Source organism: Aulostomus chinensis, chromosome 19 (genome assembly GCF_037954235.1).
Source record: "Aulostomus chinensis isolate RoL2024-O1b breed Wild chromosome 19, RoL_Achi_v1.0, whole genome shotgun sequence".
In the NCBI taxonomy this organism is placed as follows: domain Eukaryota; kingdom Metazoa; phylum Chordata; class Actinopteri; order Syngnathiformes; family Aulostomidae; genus Aulostomus; species Aulostomus chinensis.
The window spans coordinates 21561111-21573987 of record NC_141338.1 but is presented as its reverse complement, the minus strand read 5'-3'; the positions used below and the strand labels follow the sequence as shown (position 1 = coordinate 21573987).

General features: G+C 48.9%; 1 protein-coding gene across 4 annotated transcripts in view; it reads right to left on the bottom strand.

Moving 5' to 3' along the window:
- tln1 (talin 1) overlaps positions 1–12877 on the bottom strand; it is a 59333-nt gene that overhangs the window by 17717 nt on the left and 28739 nt on the right. For all 4 annotated transcript variants that reach the window (XM_086188535.1, XM_086188533.1, XM_086188536.1 and 1 more), the window contains 24 exons: positions 12262–12428; positions 12038–12166; positions 11801–11914; positions 10669–10782; positions 10035–10169; positions 9469–9597; positions 9256–9358; positions 8919–9127; positions 8567–8686; positions 8152–8349; positions 7787–7926; positions 7613–7706; positions 5985–6074; positions 5751–5873; positions 5461–5604; positions 5205–5366; positions 4569–4709; positions 4311–4492; positions 3784–3916; positions 3254–3355; positions 2963–3133; positions 2129–2377; positions 391–510; positions 164–310 (listed from right to left, as the gene is read on the bottom strand). In XM_086188535.1, the coding sequence (XP_086044661.1) occupies positions 164–310; positions 391–510; positions 2129–2377; positions 2963–3133; positions 3254–3355; positions 3784–3916; positions 4311–4492; positions 4569–4709; positions 5205–5366; positions 5461–5604; positions 5751–5873; positions 5985–6074; positions 7613–7706; positions 7787–7926; positions 8152–8349; positions 8567–8686; positions 8919–9127; positions 9256–9358; positions 9469–9597; positions 10035–10169; positions 10669–10782; positions 11801–11914; positions 12038–12166; positions 12262–12428 (3416 nt within the window). The remainder of the gene's footprint in view (positions 1–163; positions 311–390; positions 511–2128; positions 2378–2962; positions 3134–3253; positions 3356–3783; positions 3917–4310; positions 4493–4568; positions 4710–5204; positions 5367–5460; positions 5605–5750; positions 5874–5984; positions 6075–7612; positions 7707–7786; positions 7927–8151; positions 8350–8566; positions 8687–8918; positions 9128–9255; positions 9359–9468; positions 9598–10034; positions 10170–10668; positions 10783–11800; positions 11915–12037; positions 12167–12261; positions 12429–12877) is intronic.

Genomic DNA, 12877 nt, shown 5'->3' with positions numbered 1-12877 from the left:
ACTAATATATTCAGTGTGCAGCCACGTGCGAGCAGCTCGTTGGTTCTGTGACCCATTCGGACATAAACGCAGGTCATATTGGTTCTTGTCCTCTCTGAAATGTCTCCATCCACAGCCATCAACCGATATGTGACGGGGGTTAAGTCGTCCGCTCATCTCTCACCTTCTCTGAGACTTTGCGTGCGCTTTCAATCAGCTCTTTCTTGGTGAAGGAGTCATTGGGGCTGCACTGCAGAGCTCCAGCTTTTGTCACCAGACCGGTGCAGCTGAAGCCCAGCTCGCCCACCTGCTTCTTGATGTGAGAACCGATCTGGTCAAAAAGGGAGAGAGATACGATCAGCAGCAGCAACCAAAGAAATGTGGAACATGCCGGTAGCTGCTGTCCATTACCTCATCGTTCTCTGCAGTGATGGCTGCATATTTGGCCTCGTTAGCCAGATTTCCAAACTCATTGGTCAGCTGATTGGCCAGTCCTCCGAGGTCATCAGGGTTGGTGTTCGACTTGGTCACCTCAAGAGCAAACAGACACAGTATTAGTGCAGGAATGAGGTCTGTACCAGCGAGATTCCTAGTAGGAGTATTTGCAGGTCTTAATGTTCTGCATCTCAAATTTATCTTCCTTCCTACAATCCCACTGGGATTGACATACGTAGGTTCACAATTTAACCTGAACATGTTTTAATCCAGCTGCTGCAACCAGGATGACTCAAAGCAGCTGTTGTGATACCCGTCTCTGTTTCCTCTGTCGCTTCATAGACGTCTGCCAAAGATTATAACGCGTCTTCAGTTTCAGACTGAGAGTCATTTATATATTTACCATTGCGTCACTGAGGCAGAACAAGTATCATGCTACATATTAACAACTCGTCAGATATCTTCACCCCACTGATCAGACATGATATTAGCGTGGCTAAGTAGAGTTCTAATTTAGCAACAGGTCCTGCAGCAGGGGGTCCATCAGCCCTCACACAGCACCCCCAGGGCTCGACCTGGACGAGGCAGTAAACCACGACTGCTGCCAGGCCCAGGGAAAGCACAAATGTTTGTCTTTTGTCTGTCAGTACATGACTTCTCTCACACATGTACATTATAGAATGACAACATGAGGACCTGTGGACTCAGTGACTGCTCTATCAGCAGGAACTAGTTTGTTGCTCACTGTGGAGCCACGGCGCTCTCTAGTGGTCACTATAACAGATGATCAGAGTGGGTCTTGCATGATTTCTTTCTTTCTTTATAAACGATGGACCCAGCAAACAAAACCTAAAACACATCTCAGACTCTCAGACTTGACCCGGAGAGATTTTGACTGTACTGTCAGAGACAGATTTTAGTTTAGAGGAAGAATATTTGCTGCAGGGACACTTCAGCACACATGGACTGAAGGCAATGATGTTTTAATCCTCAACCCATCAGTAGAAGAACCCCATGGTGCTGATCCAGCCACTGGCCGCCACCATCAAATACGCTGCTGCTCTGATTCTGAGCAAAGCAGAGCAATATTACAATATTGCTAAGCAACAGCACCCTCTGCTAATAGACAGTGGTACAACGCAGGGTGCTGATACATTAAAATCTGGTAGGGTAGTTAGACATGCTACATGACCTGAAGTGAGACTTCTGACAACACACCTGAGAGGAGCAGAAACAGGTTTTTACAACAGGTGAGGAGACTTTAGATGAATGACTCTGACATGAAATGCTTTATGACAGCCCCCTTAAAACAGCCAGGTGGGAATTATTACACCACTGTTACACCTGCACTTGATCCACCAGTGGAGGTAGTAAATCACACACACACACACACATGCGTGCACACACACACACACACACGCACACATCTCCATCTGTTGCAGAGCGCCGTGGTGCTATAGAGGTCAGGTGCTGTGCTAGCAGCACAGGCAACATTTGTTCTGCATAAAAAGGAAAGCATCATAATGCCCGAGTCATTTTTACAGCGCTACTGATAAACTTCTGAGCAAAACTGTTGTGTGACTGGTCTCACTGTAACACGGGAGCGCATGTGTTTTGATGTAGTTGCTAACGACAAGTGTTTCACTGAATGAGTTGTGAGCAGCAGTCGGTTTTTCTCCTGTTTACTGATCTGCACAATGACGAAGCGCCTCACCATCTCCTGCACAGTGACAGCGATGGCCTTGGCCGTCTTCACCATTGTAGTCTGGTAGTCCACAAAGGTGCCTTCAGGCTCAAGAGCAGGTGCGTCTTCCATTTTATTGATGGCATCATTGATGGAGTCCACCATTCCACCCACAGCACCTGCTGCACTGGCTGCTTCAGCCAGCGTGGCGCCCAGGTCGTCGACAGCCTCCTTCATCATCTGCACAGACTCCTCCAGAGCCTCCTGCATGTGAGCTGCCTGCACACACCAACACACATGTGACATCATGCTGAAATCACTTCTTATAGCCTCTCACGTGGTTGCTTTCCCATTCCAAAGGAAAGTATTTCTGTATCAATTTTATTTTATGTGTTATTATTATTGACATCTCATTCTCACCTCTTTTATCATTTTCATGATGCAGCTATTCGTGAGACTCTGAATCTAAGTTTAGCTTGAGCAGCTACAGTGTCAAGTCATTAGAGGGATCATAATTACAACACGCCATCATTCAAATACCTGAGTGGATATCAGCATCAGACAGGACTCACCAGCCGTGGGTGTATGTCATATTACCATGAGTGGACATCTACGCTGCTGACCGTGAGGATTATGTTGGTGGGTAATGCACTACTAATGAGAGGAGAGAATCTGGCTCAACGTAAACGGGTTACCTGAACACTTCCTTTGATTATTTTGATGTAAAAGTAGGATAAGTAAACCATTAACAGTTGAACTAAACTTATCTTGGGGTATTTAAAATCAGTGAAGTGACTCCACAGTCATGACATGGCCGGCGGGTTTGGCTCTGGAGGTCGAGAGAGAATGAAAGGGCTCCAGTACCTTGGGGTTTCCTCCAGCCTCCTTGGCTGTGTAGAGCATCTGCAGGGCGGACTCAGTCAGGGTTTTGGTCTGGTCTAAGACAGCCATCTGCTGCTGGCTGCTGAGGATCTTGGATGCTGTGCCGATGGCCGCCATGATCAGGGGCTCAAAGTAGCTGGCCATTTGAGACACCTGGTAGAAGCATACACAATGACAAGCTCAAAACAAAAGAATCACAAAGATGCCCCCTTCTGGTGGACCAGCAGGGGTCAGGCTCCATCAGCTCGGCAGAGGTGGGGTCCTGGGTTTTACCTTGTGGCCCAGCTGGGAGGCCTCAGAGCGAGCTGCCACCGCAACAGGCTCAATTAGATTGCTAATCTCATGGACGGAGGCAGCCATCTGTTCATGGAGAGCCTGCACACGTGCACACACACACATAGACACACACACAAATTATCACACCTTCACTGTCTCAGGATCTTTCATGTGCTAAGAACAAGTTCAACAGTCACGCAGTACAACCATTGTGAGGATTTCATTGATTAACAAACTGTGTGTGTGTGTTCTTGAACTTGCTAAACAGAGAGGACCAGAACTCGTTTCCACTAACTAGTGACGACATTTTGCCCCATCTGCAAAACTTCACTGGGCTGTTTGAGGATCAAGAATTGGTTTTAGGGTCCGGATTAGAATGAGGTGATGGTTTAGGGTCAAGTGTTTTGGGACAGTGGTTAAGGTTTGGGTAAAGGGCAAGGACATGCATTATGTCTATGAAGAACCTGACAAAAGTGCAAGCACAATGATGTGGTTTTGTGTGTGTGTGTGTGTGTGTGTGTGTGTACCTCCATTGAGATGTCCTCTCGGGGTGTCAGCTGCTGGCTGATGGCGGCCAGAGAAGCCTGGTCCACCTCCCGGATGCAACCATTCAGCACCTCAATGGCATCATCACACTCTCTCTGGCCGGGAGCCTTTTCTCTGCACACACACACGCAAGCATGCACACACACACAGCAGATGGGGGGGGGGGGGCATCAATTACTACAGAAGTAGTGGGGGACTCACCCAACAACAGCTAAGTAGAAAGGGAGATGTTTATGACTGTTAGAATCATCTTCATTGTGTTGTGCATGGCTAGAAACATCCCATCCTGAAACCATACAGACCAACTCAAGAACATCTGTGGTGGCCAGTGACTTTTACATTGAAGAACAGTTATCGTGTAACCCTGCACAATGGTCACTGAACCACGGGACCACACAACCCCAAACAAACACCCTCCCAGACAGCAGGAGACAGATCGGAGCCGGCTTACTGACACCTCATGAAACCATTAAAGGTCCGATATCAACTGATCGATCGATCCTCTTACCTCATGTTGGTGATGAGTTTCTTGATGGAGTCAGAAACAGTTCTGGAGTGTCCAGCCAAGACTGACCACTTGGGGGGGTCTTTGGGGTTGACAGCCAGAGACCGGGCTGTCTGGATCAGGCCGGTTGAGCTCTCCAGCATCGTCTTGGCTGCTGCCACAATGGGTTCCATGGCTGCATGCCCCTGAGGAAGATTGGTGGACAGTTACTTGGTTGCTATTTGTGCTCCTCTGGCTGGGTCGGGGACAGAGTGGACGTACCTCTGGGCTGATCTGAGCAGGAATGCTGGCAAATTCTGGGTTGGAGGCAAAAGCTGTCAGGTTGTCCACAGCTTCTATCAGAGGACCAGTGGCAGCTCTACACTTCTCTCTGTTCTCCTGGTTAAAGGCTCCGTCCAAAGCCTGCACAGATGTCATGCTTGAATCAATGTCAGCAACACTGGGGGGGCTCCACCACAGCCCCCACTCACAACCTCCTAACACTCATATGATGTGGTTGATAGGCAGTTTGACCTTCCTGGACAACCTGAGGCCATGAAAAACCTCCAAACAGGCCCTGTTCCCGCCCTTGTTGTATTGTAAAGACATCTTATTCCAAGCAGCGCTGCATCCGCTGGATCAAAACCACCATGGAACAAGAGTCTGTTGTAGTCAACTGTTGCAACTATCCAACCTTGGGCTAAGATTTTCGGGGGTTAGTGGCCGCTCTTTGGAGGATTGAGAAGCGTCAGTACTGGTACACTACTAGTGTATGTGTGTGAGTGTGTGTGCAGTCATCTCCTCCCTCTCTGCGACCAGCACGTGTTCTGAGGCCTGGTGTGTGTTACCCAGTTTGAAGCGTTAGCTGCTTTTGCGGACGTCTGCTTTCACACTGTATTCTTTGTTTGAATTACAAACCTTTATGGATTTCACCAGGTTGGCAGTGGTGTTGGCCACCTCCTTGGCAGACTGCACAAACTGCCTCTTGGCAACAGGGTTGGGGGTCTTGGAGGAGGCCAGGCGGCAGGCGTTACACAGTGCAGAAGTGTGTTTGGCAACGATGGTTGCTGCAGAGAGCACCTGAGCAGACAAATCAGGGATCCAAATAAGTACACTCAACTCCTAACTGAGACGACCAGAGATGGGCATCAGTGTGAGGTTGGAGAGGGGGTACCTGTGACTGGGTGCAGGCTGGATCCACCAGGTTCTGACAGGCCATCTGGATAGACTGATTAGCCCGGGCAAACTGAGCAGGATCCACCAGACCCTTCTGACCCGCTGAACTATTGGGGTCAGACACTCCCACCAGATAGGCAGCCTGAGAGTAACAACACACACAAACACACACACACACACACACACACACACACACACACACACACACACACACACACACACGCACTTTGTCTCAATTCATCTCTGACATGGTGTGTCCTTGTAGAATACAGCACTGATGGCCCTTACCTGTGCTGCTGCCTCAGTCAGACCACACAGAGCTTTGGAGCCGCCACTGACCGAGTCACCAAACTCTGGCAGGTTGGAGTTCTTGGCATTATGGGAAATACCAGCCATGGACTCCCCAAGGACCTGTCGAGGTACAAGATTCACATTCACACACACAAGACATTTGGTCTGTAGATGCTCTGCCAAGAGTCAGGAGAAGATGAGGAAGACAACCTGCGATGACGTGTGTCCTACCTTGGAGTTCTCCATGACGCTGTCAATGCAGTCAAAGTAGGAGAGGTCATTGACCGCCTCAGTCGGGTTCTCCAGCATCCCCCTCACCGACTGCACACACAGAGTGTGACACAGTCAACACAAGCAGCAAACACACAACACAAAACAACCTGTGTGTGTGTGTGAGAGAGAGAGAGAGAGAGAGAGAGAGAGAGAGAGAGAGAGAGAGAGAGAGAGAGAGAGAGACAGAGCTAGATAGATAGATAGATACACACACATTTGTACTGGAGTTTGACCTGAGAGTTTGGCCTCACTTACAGAGAGAAGAGAGAAACACACACTTATCCAGTTTTGTGGAGGTCTTCACAAGGACCATGGGGGGTGCGGGATTTCAAAGTGAGATGGTGATGCAGAAAAACTGTCTAGAAAAACTAGTCAACTAGTCCCTGCTTTTGTCACTTCCAGGCTGGATTACTGCAACTCCCTCCTATCAGGCTGCACCAGTAGGTCCCTAAAGACTCTCCAGGTGGTCCAGAACGCTGCTGCCCACGTGTTGACTAGAACTGGTAGAAGAGACCAGGTCTCTCCTGTACTGCTTCTCTGCATTGGCTTCCTGTCAAATTTAGAATAGAATTCTAAATTCTCCTTCTACCATCAAAGTCCTCAACAGTCAGGCTCCTTCATCCCTGACAGAGCTCCTAGTTCCCTATTATCCAGCTAGAACCCTTCACTCCCAGGATGCAGGGTTCCTGCTGGTTCCTAGAGTTTCTAAAAGTAGACTGGGAGCCAGAACCTTCATCTATCAGGCTCCCCTCCTGTGGAACCGTCTCCCAGTTTCGGTCCAGGACCCAGACCCCCTCTCTATGTTTAAGAGCAGACTTAAGACCTTCCTTGTAGATCAGGCTTATAGTCAGGACTGCTTAGGCTGGCCTTAGATATGCTGCTATAGGCTTAGACTGCTGGGGATCTCCCATGGTGCACTGGGCTTCTCTCTCCTCCTCTTGTACTCATACGTGTTACTAACTCATCTTCATCTCTGATGAAGGTGCAGCTGGAGGAGGCTGCAGACCTGAAGAGGCTCCAGCTGCCACCCGTAACTCCACCTGCTCACCTCCCCGTCTGTCCATCAGTCTCTCCTCCTTTCTCTCTCTTTATCTCTGTCCCTCTATTTCCTTCTGTATATATGTCTTCCTCCATTATCTGTCTTTGTCTCTGTCCTGCCCCCCCCCCCCCCCCCCCAAACCGGTCAAAGCAGACTACTGTTCCCACTGATCCTGGATCCACTTGACGTTCCTGCCTGTTAAAGGAAGGTTTTTGTCACCGCTGTTGCAGGATGTGCTTGCTGATGGAGAATTGTTGGGTGGATGTTCATTGAAGGTGTCTGGTACTGGACCTGCTCTACTAGTAAAGTGTCATGAGAGAACTTTGTTGTGATCTGGGTTGAATTGATGCTACACATACTTTCCCACATGTGATAAAAAAAAAGAAAAAGCGGAGAATCAATGGACATTTGCTCCAGAGGAACGCTTCTCTGACCCCCTTTCACAAAACAGTTGGCTCTGTTTCACCATGACTACGTGTCACAGCCCCTGAAGTTCTGTCCAAACCTGCTGCCTGCTGACAGATTAGACACTGCCAGTGGGTCCTACCTCCAGCTCTCGGAGAGCGTTGTCACACTCCTTCTGGCCTGGAGCCTGCTGAGTGCACATGGTGATGAGCTGGTTGATGCTGTCTGTAACTGCCCTGTGGACACAAAGGCTCCGAGATGTCAGAGACAGGGAACCAGTAAGAGGACAAGAGGAAGAGATGGAACAACATCTAACCGAGCAGCAGCTGCCAGCTGGTTCTTCAGGTTGGGGGAGTTGGGGTCTGTGGACAGAGCCTTAGCTGCCAGCAGCAGTTTGCTGGATGACATGGAGATGGTCTTCAGGTTGGACACCACCTGTGTCTTGTCCTCTTTAGACTGGAGAAATGAGAATGTGTGCAGAGATTTTAAAAATACTACATACATCTAAATCCTGACAGTAAAGAAACCCCCAGGGACAAAGACCTGGTGCTTCCAGCCTACAATTGACATGCTCAGCCTCCTAATTCTGACAGGTCGTTGTTGGGAACCATGTCTAGCAAGAGGACACATGTCATTTAGTCACAATATGTGGAAGTGAGATAATTTGTTGCCTCCTGGTACCTGTGACGTTCCTGCCATGTCAACACCAGCCTCCAGGAAGTTGCTGAAGTCCTGTCCAAACTTGCTGGTGGCCTTGGCCAGGTCCTGGGTGGTCCCTCTTGATGCCTGAACCACCTCGTTGGCTGACTGGTTCAGATTGGCCGCCACCTCGTTGAGCTGAGCCTGAACCTCCTGGAAGCTCCTTCCACTGGATGGGAACTTTGGAGAGACCAGGGGAAAAAAAAACACGAATATGAGTGAAAACAGACAGGAGACAAGGAAGATGTCTGTGAGGATGCGAGGATAGTTTAGTCGAGCCTGGACCAGAGAACGACTACAGCTAACATGACGTTTTTCCCTTAAACTACACATATATCATATCAAGCAAATCATCAATCTACTAAGGTATCAGTTCAAACAGGGTGATTGTACTAACCGAATCAGCCAGGAGGGTCTTGCTGGCTTCGCCCACGGTGCGAATGGCGTTGTCCACATCTCTCTGACCCGGGAGGCAGTTCACACATCTGTTCAAGGCCTGAGATACTGCCTTCGCAACCTGCCCCCCCCCACACGCACACGCACACACACACGCACACACACACACACACACACACACACACACACACACACACACACACACACACACACACACACACACACACACACACACAGACCCCAGCATTGATTATAAATATTTAGGAGTCAGAGTCAGACAACTAACCAGCCAGCAGTCTACTGATCATCTGTCATTAACTTGCATCCTGCTGCCCTCCCTCCCTCCCTCTGACCTGGGCCAGCCTCTGCTGACTCTCTGCGTCTCCTGGCTTGGCGATGGCCCGCTTTGTCTCCTCAATGAGATTGGCTGACTTGTCCATGACATCACTGGCACAGTCCAGCATGGCACTGCGTGCTGGGGCGTCATCTGTGGTGGCAGCGACTCCTCTTGCAGCTGATGCTAGGGACTTCAGAGCCTGGGCCACGTCTCTGGCCGCCATACCTGGACATACCAGAGACAGTCATAACTCCAGAGATCAATGCAGTGGTTACCATGGAGACTCAAACATGTGGGAATAAACAAAAACAAACTATGCCAGTCCATGTAAATATTGGGGGGAGGCAGCCCACCTGTGTAGTTCTCGTTGCCCTGTGTGGCCTCACTGAGCAGCTGGGCCATGGCTGAGCTCACAGCCTTGGTGCTGGTGCCCAGATCCTGGGAGCACTTCTCCAGCTGAACACAGCAACCACGGAAGACACTTTTAACAACTAGACGTTAATGGGATGTGGGCTCTGTGTGTGCACGCGAGTGCGTGCGTGTGTGTGTGTGTGTCTATCTCTCACAGTCTCTCCTGGCAGCGGTTTGAGTTTGCCCTCATCAGCTGAAGCCTTGGCCTCCTGGATATCCTTCTCCAGACCTCGCACCATGGATAGAGCATTGTCGATCTCTAGCGGGCCGCACGCCTCTTGAGCCTACACACACACACACACACACACACACACACACACACACACACACACACACACACACACACACACACACACACACACACGTTAGTGGTTACAATTTCAGGCCACAGACCCACGTCTTTTAGATCAGGTGAACTCAGATATGTGTAGGTGCGACTGAAGGTGCTGTGGTTAGGGTTAACCCCACTCCGGCCAGACCGGACATTTGGGAAACCTCCCAAACCTCCCTATGGCCACCATGCCTTGACGTGCTGACACAACCAAAACACACAGTGAAGGAATAACAGTTCAGGGGCCACAAATAGGTGGCTGGCGGCCTATTGAGGACCGCTGTTTTAGATGCTACCACTCCAAACAGAGCAGGTACAATTAATACAAAACCACAAACTTCTGCTGCTGTGAGTTACTACACATGTTTGTGGGTTGTCATGGTGCCTTACCTTCTGTGTGGCGGTGCGGAGCTCAGCCAGGGCGCTGGCCAGGTTCTTAGCACACTGGCTGAGCTGCATCGCTGACGCCTGGTCACTGATGGTGGGAACCGTGGCTTTGGAGGCAGTCACCATCTTCGCACCAGGCTGAAAGAGACAGATGTTAGAAACGTCTTTGATTCAAACTTGGTTTCCTCTCCATCTTTGCAGTGAGAGTCAGCAACGCTACAGATTCATTTCCTAACAGCGGGCCATCAACTCTCTGGTTCTACTTGCTGGAACCAAGCAACAGTATTGAGGCTAATCTGCACCAGGTGGTGTTCGTGGTCGCCCGCAGTTTCTGTTGCTGCTCATCCCTCTTCCCCAACACAGCTACAGTAATGAAATCATAACGCATCAAGTTTACTCCTCAAGATCCTGACTGTGACATGTGTTGAGGCTAACATGATGTTCAGGATGGTCAAAGATTCAAACGTGCTGGTGCTGTAAGCTGCTGTGTTGAAGACTGAACCTCTGTCCTGCAGGTGGAACCACAGGTGAGGTTAAAGGTTAAACCAATAAACAGAAACTTGATATTTCTTTGACTTGCGAACAAGGAAGTCTACGTCATCATGGTAGGTGTGATATCCGGGTGTCCTAATTTTACCTGCAGGAAGTTCTGGCTGGCACTGATGAGGGCCAGCTGAGCGCTGGGGCTGTCTGGCTGAGACTGGCTACCTCGGACACCCTGAACCAGCTGAGGGATCTGCTCAGCCACCACCTGAGACACACACCCACACCCACCCACACACACACACACACACACACACACACACACACACACACACACACACACTTAAAATACAACTCATCTATAAAACATCATGATATCTTTGTAAGGGAAGAAGAGAAAGAGGACTGATGCATTGATTGGCTGCATTACGGCATCCCTTTCTCACAAATTGCCAACCGTGATGAAACCAAGTGCAGAGTCTCACTTCAGTGTTTCTGTAACAAACATACATGCTGGTTATCAGCTGATGCCTACTGATTATTTTCTATGGCACACAGCTGGAGGAACAACACGGGAGAGAGGAAAACAAGTATCAGAATAACTGTCTACTTGAAAGTCATTTTACGCAAATGTGATTTTCTCATCATTTTGTCTGAATATGAAAGTTTCTCATGAAACTGACCTTCATTCAAGTGTTGATAAAATGAAAAGGAACTTTCAAGAAAAGTTTCTTAAATATTATAAACAGACCTTTGATGGCTCAGTTGTGTGACATGTGAAGTTTTTTCATAATCATAAGCATAAAATATTCTGGATCAGTGAAAAAGCTCATAAATGCCGGTGGGGAACCGGCTTCACTCTCCAGCTCATGCTGGGTGAGTTGGTCTCCATGCCTGATCCCGTGTCTTGCACTATGCTGCCCCCTATTGGTCTGTGGACATGAAGCGCTTGTTCATTCAGATCAAGTTGAAACTCTTTAGTTGTTGCTGATGTTTGCTTGTTTATAGATTAATCAGCTTTTTTCCCCGCCAAGTCCAGTCCAAAGATATGGGAATGAGAAATGGGTAAATTGGCAAAAAACAAACAAACCTTGCAATGTGGCACAAAGTCATGAAACAGTTGATGAAAAAGTATGTTTGGGGGGGAATCTGTACGTTTGAAACTGTTTGTGATGATCCATATTTTATGTTCAGAGGCCAGATCAGTGATGCTGTGGCAGATTCCTTTCACTTGAATAAAAGTGAACCAAATTGTTCCTATTTATAACTCGGGCTGGAGGCTTCACCTTGCAGCTGTGGACGAGCTGCTGCTGGGCAGCCTGGTTCTTGTTGGATGAGGCGGCATGCTGAGCTGCAGCGATCGTCTGAGTAGCTGCTGCCGCCGCCTGCTTAGCTGCATTCTGACAGGAAACAGACACAGAGGTCAGCTTGTGTGGCGCGAACAATAAATATCATTCTGAATCATACAAGCTACGCCAGCAGCTAATGCTGTCCTAGACAGGGTATTCCACCTTCTGTCTTACCTCAAGTTTGTTGACAAGGCGTTTCTTGATGGCGTTCTGGGCAGCAGCGTTTGTGGCCATGCGGAGACCTTCAGCAGCCTCTCGCAGCTTCTGCTGCTGCTCCTCGCTGTCGGGATTTGCTGCTGCACCCTGGTGTATAAAACACATACCCAAAGACAGGTTGAAATGAAGACGTGTTCACTGTGTCAAGTATGAAGATAACAAAAGGCAGGACAACGGCAGACCTTGGCAGCTTCCACCATCTTAGCAGTGGCATCAGCCAGCAGCTTGGCGGCGGACAGCAGCTTGCGAGAATTCTCCAAGTCTGACTCGCCCTCCGCGTCCATCTTGATGGCATTGACCAGATCAGAAGTGGCCTGGGCAAGAATACGAGCTTGGCGAACCATCTCACCTGGCGTGTAAAAGGTAGGAGCAAGTGATGATTGGCAGACATGTCTCTCAGGATCAAGGACACACGAGCTTTGATATATGAGCAGTGAATCCTTCACCAGTAGAAGTTGATGCAGTGAAGCTCTCTGAGCATTAAGACTCCGACTGCTCTTCTTATGAATATGAAACTTGAGATCAGCTAAATAAACTACCAAATGTTCAGCCTGACATTATGCAATATCCTGCTACAGCTTGAATCCAGTTTTCAGGACACATCTGTGGTTCAACCACAAAAAGACGCAACATATTTTTAGAGAGATCAGGTCATTACTAACTCTGGACTGGATTGAGAGCTGGTGAATTTGGAGGTCAAATCCACACCAGGAACTCATTGAGTTCCTCAAATTATTGCTGAGCCATTCAGTTTTTGGCAGTGACCATGTGTGAGCATGGTCACTCTAACAGCACTGC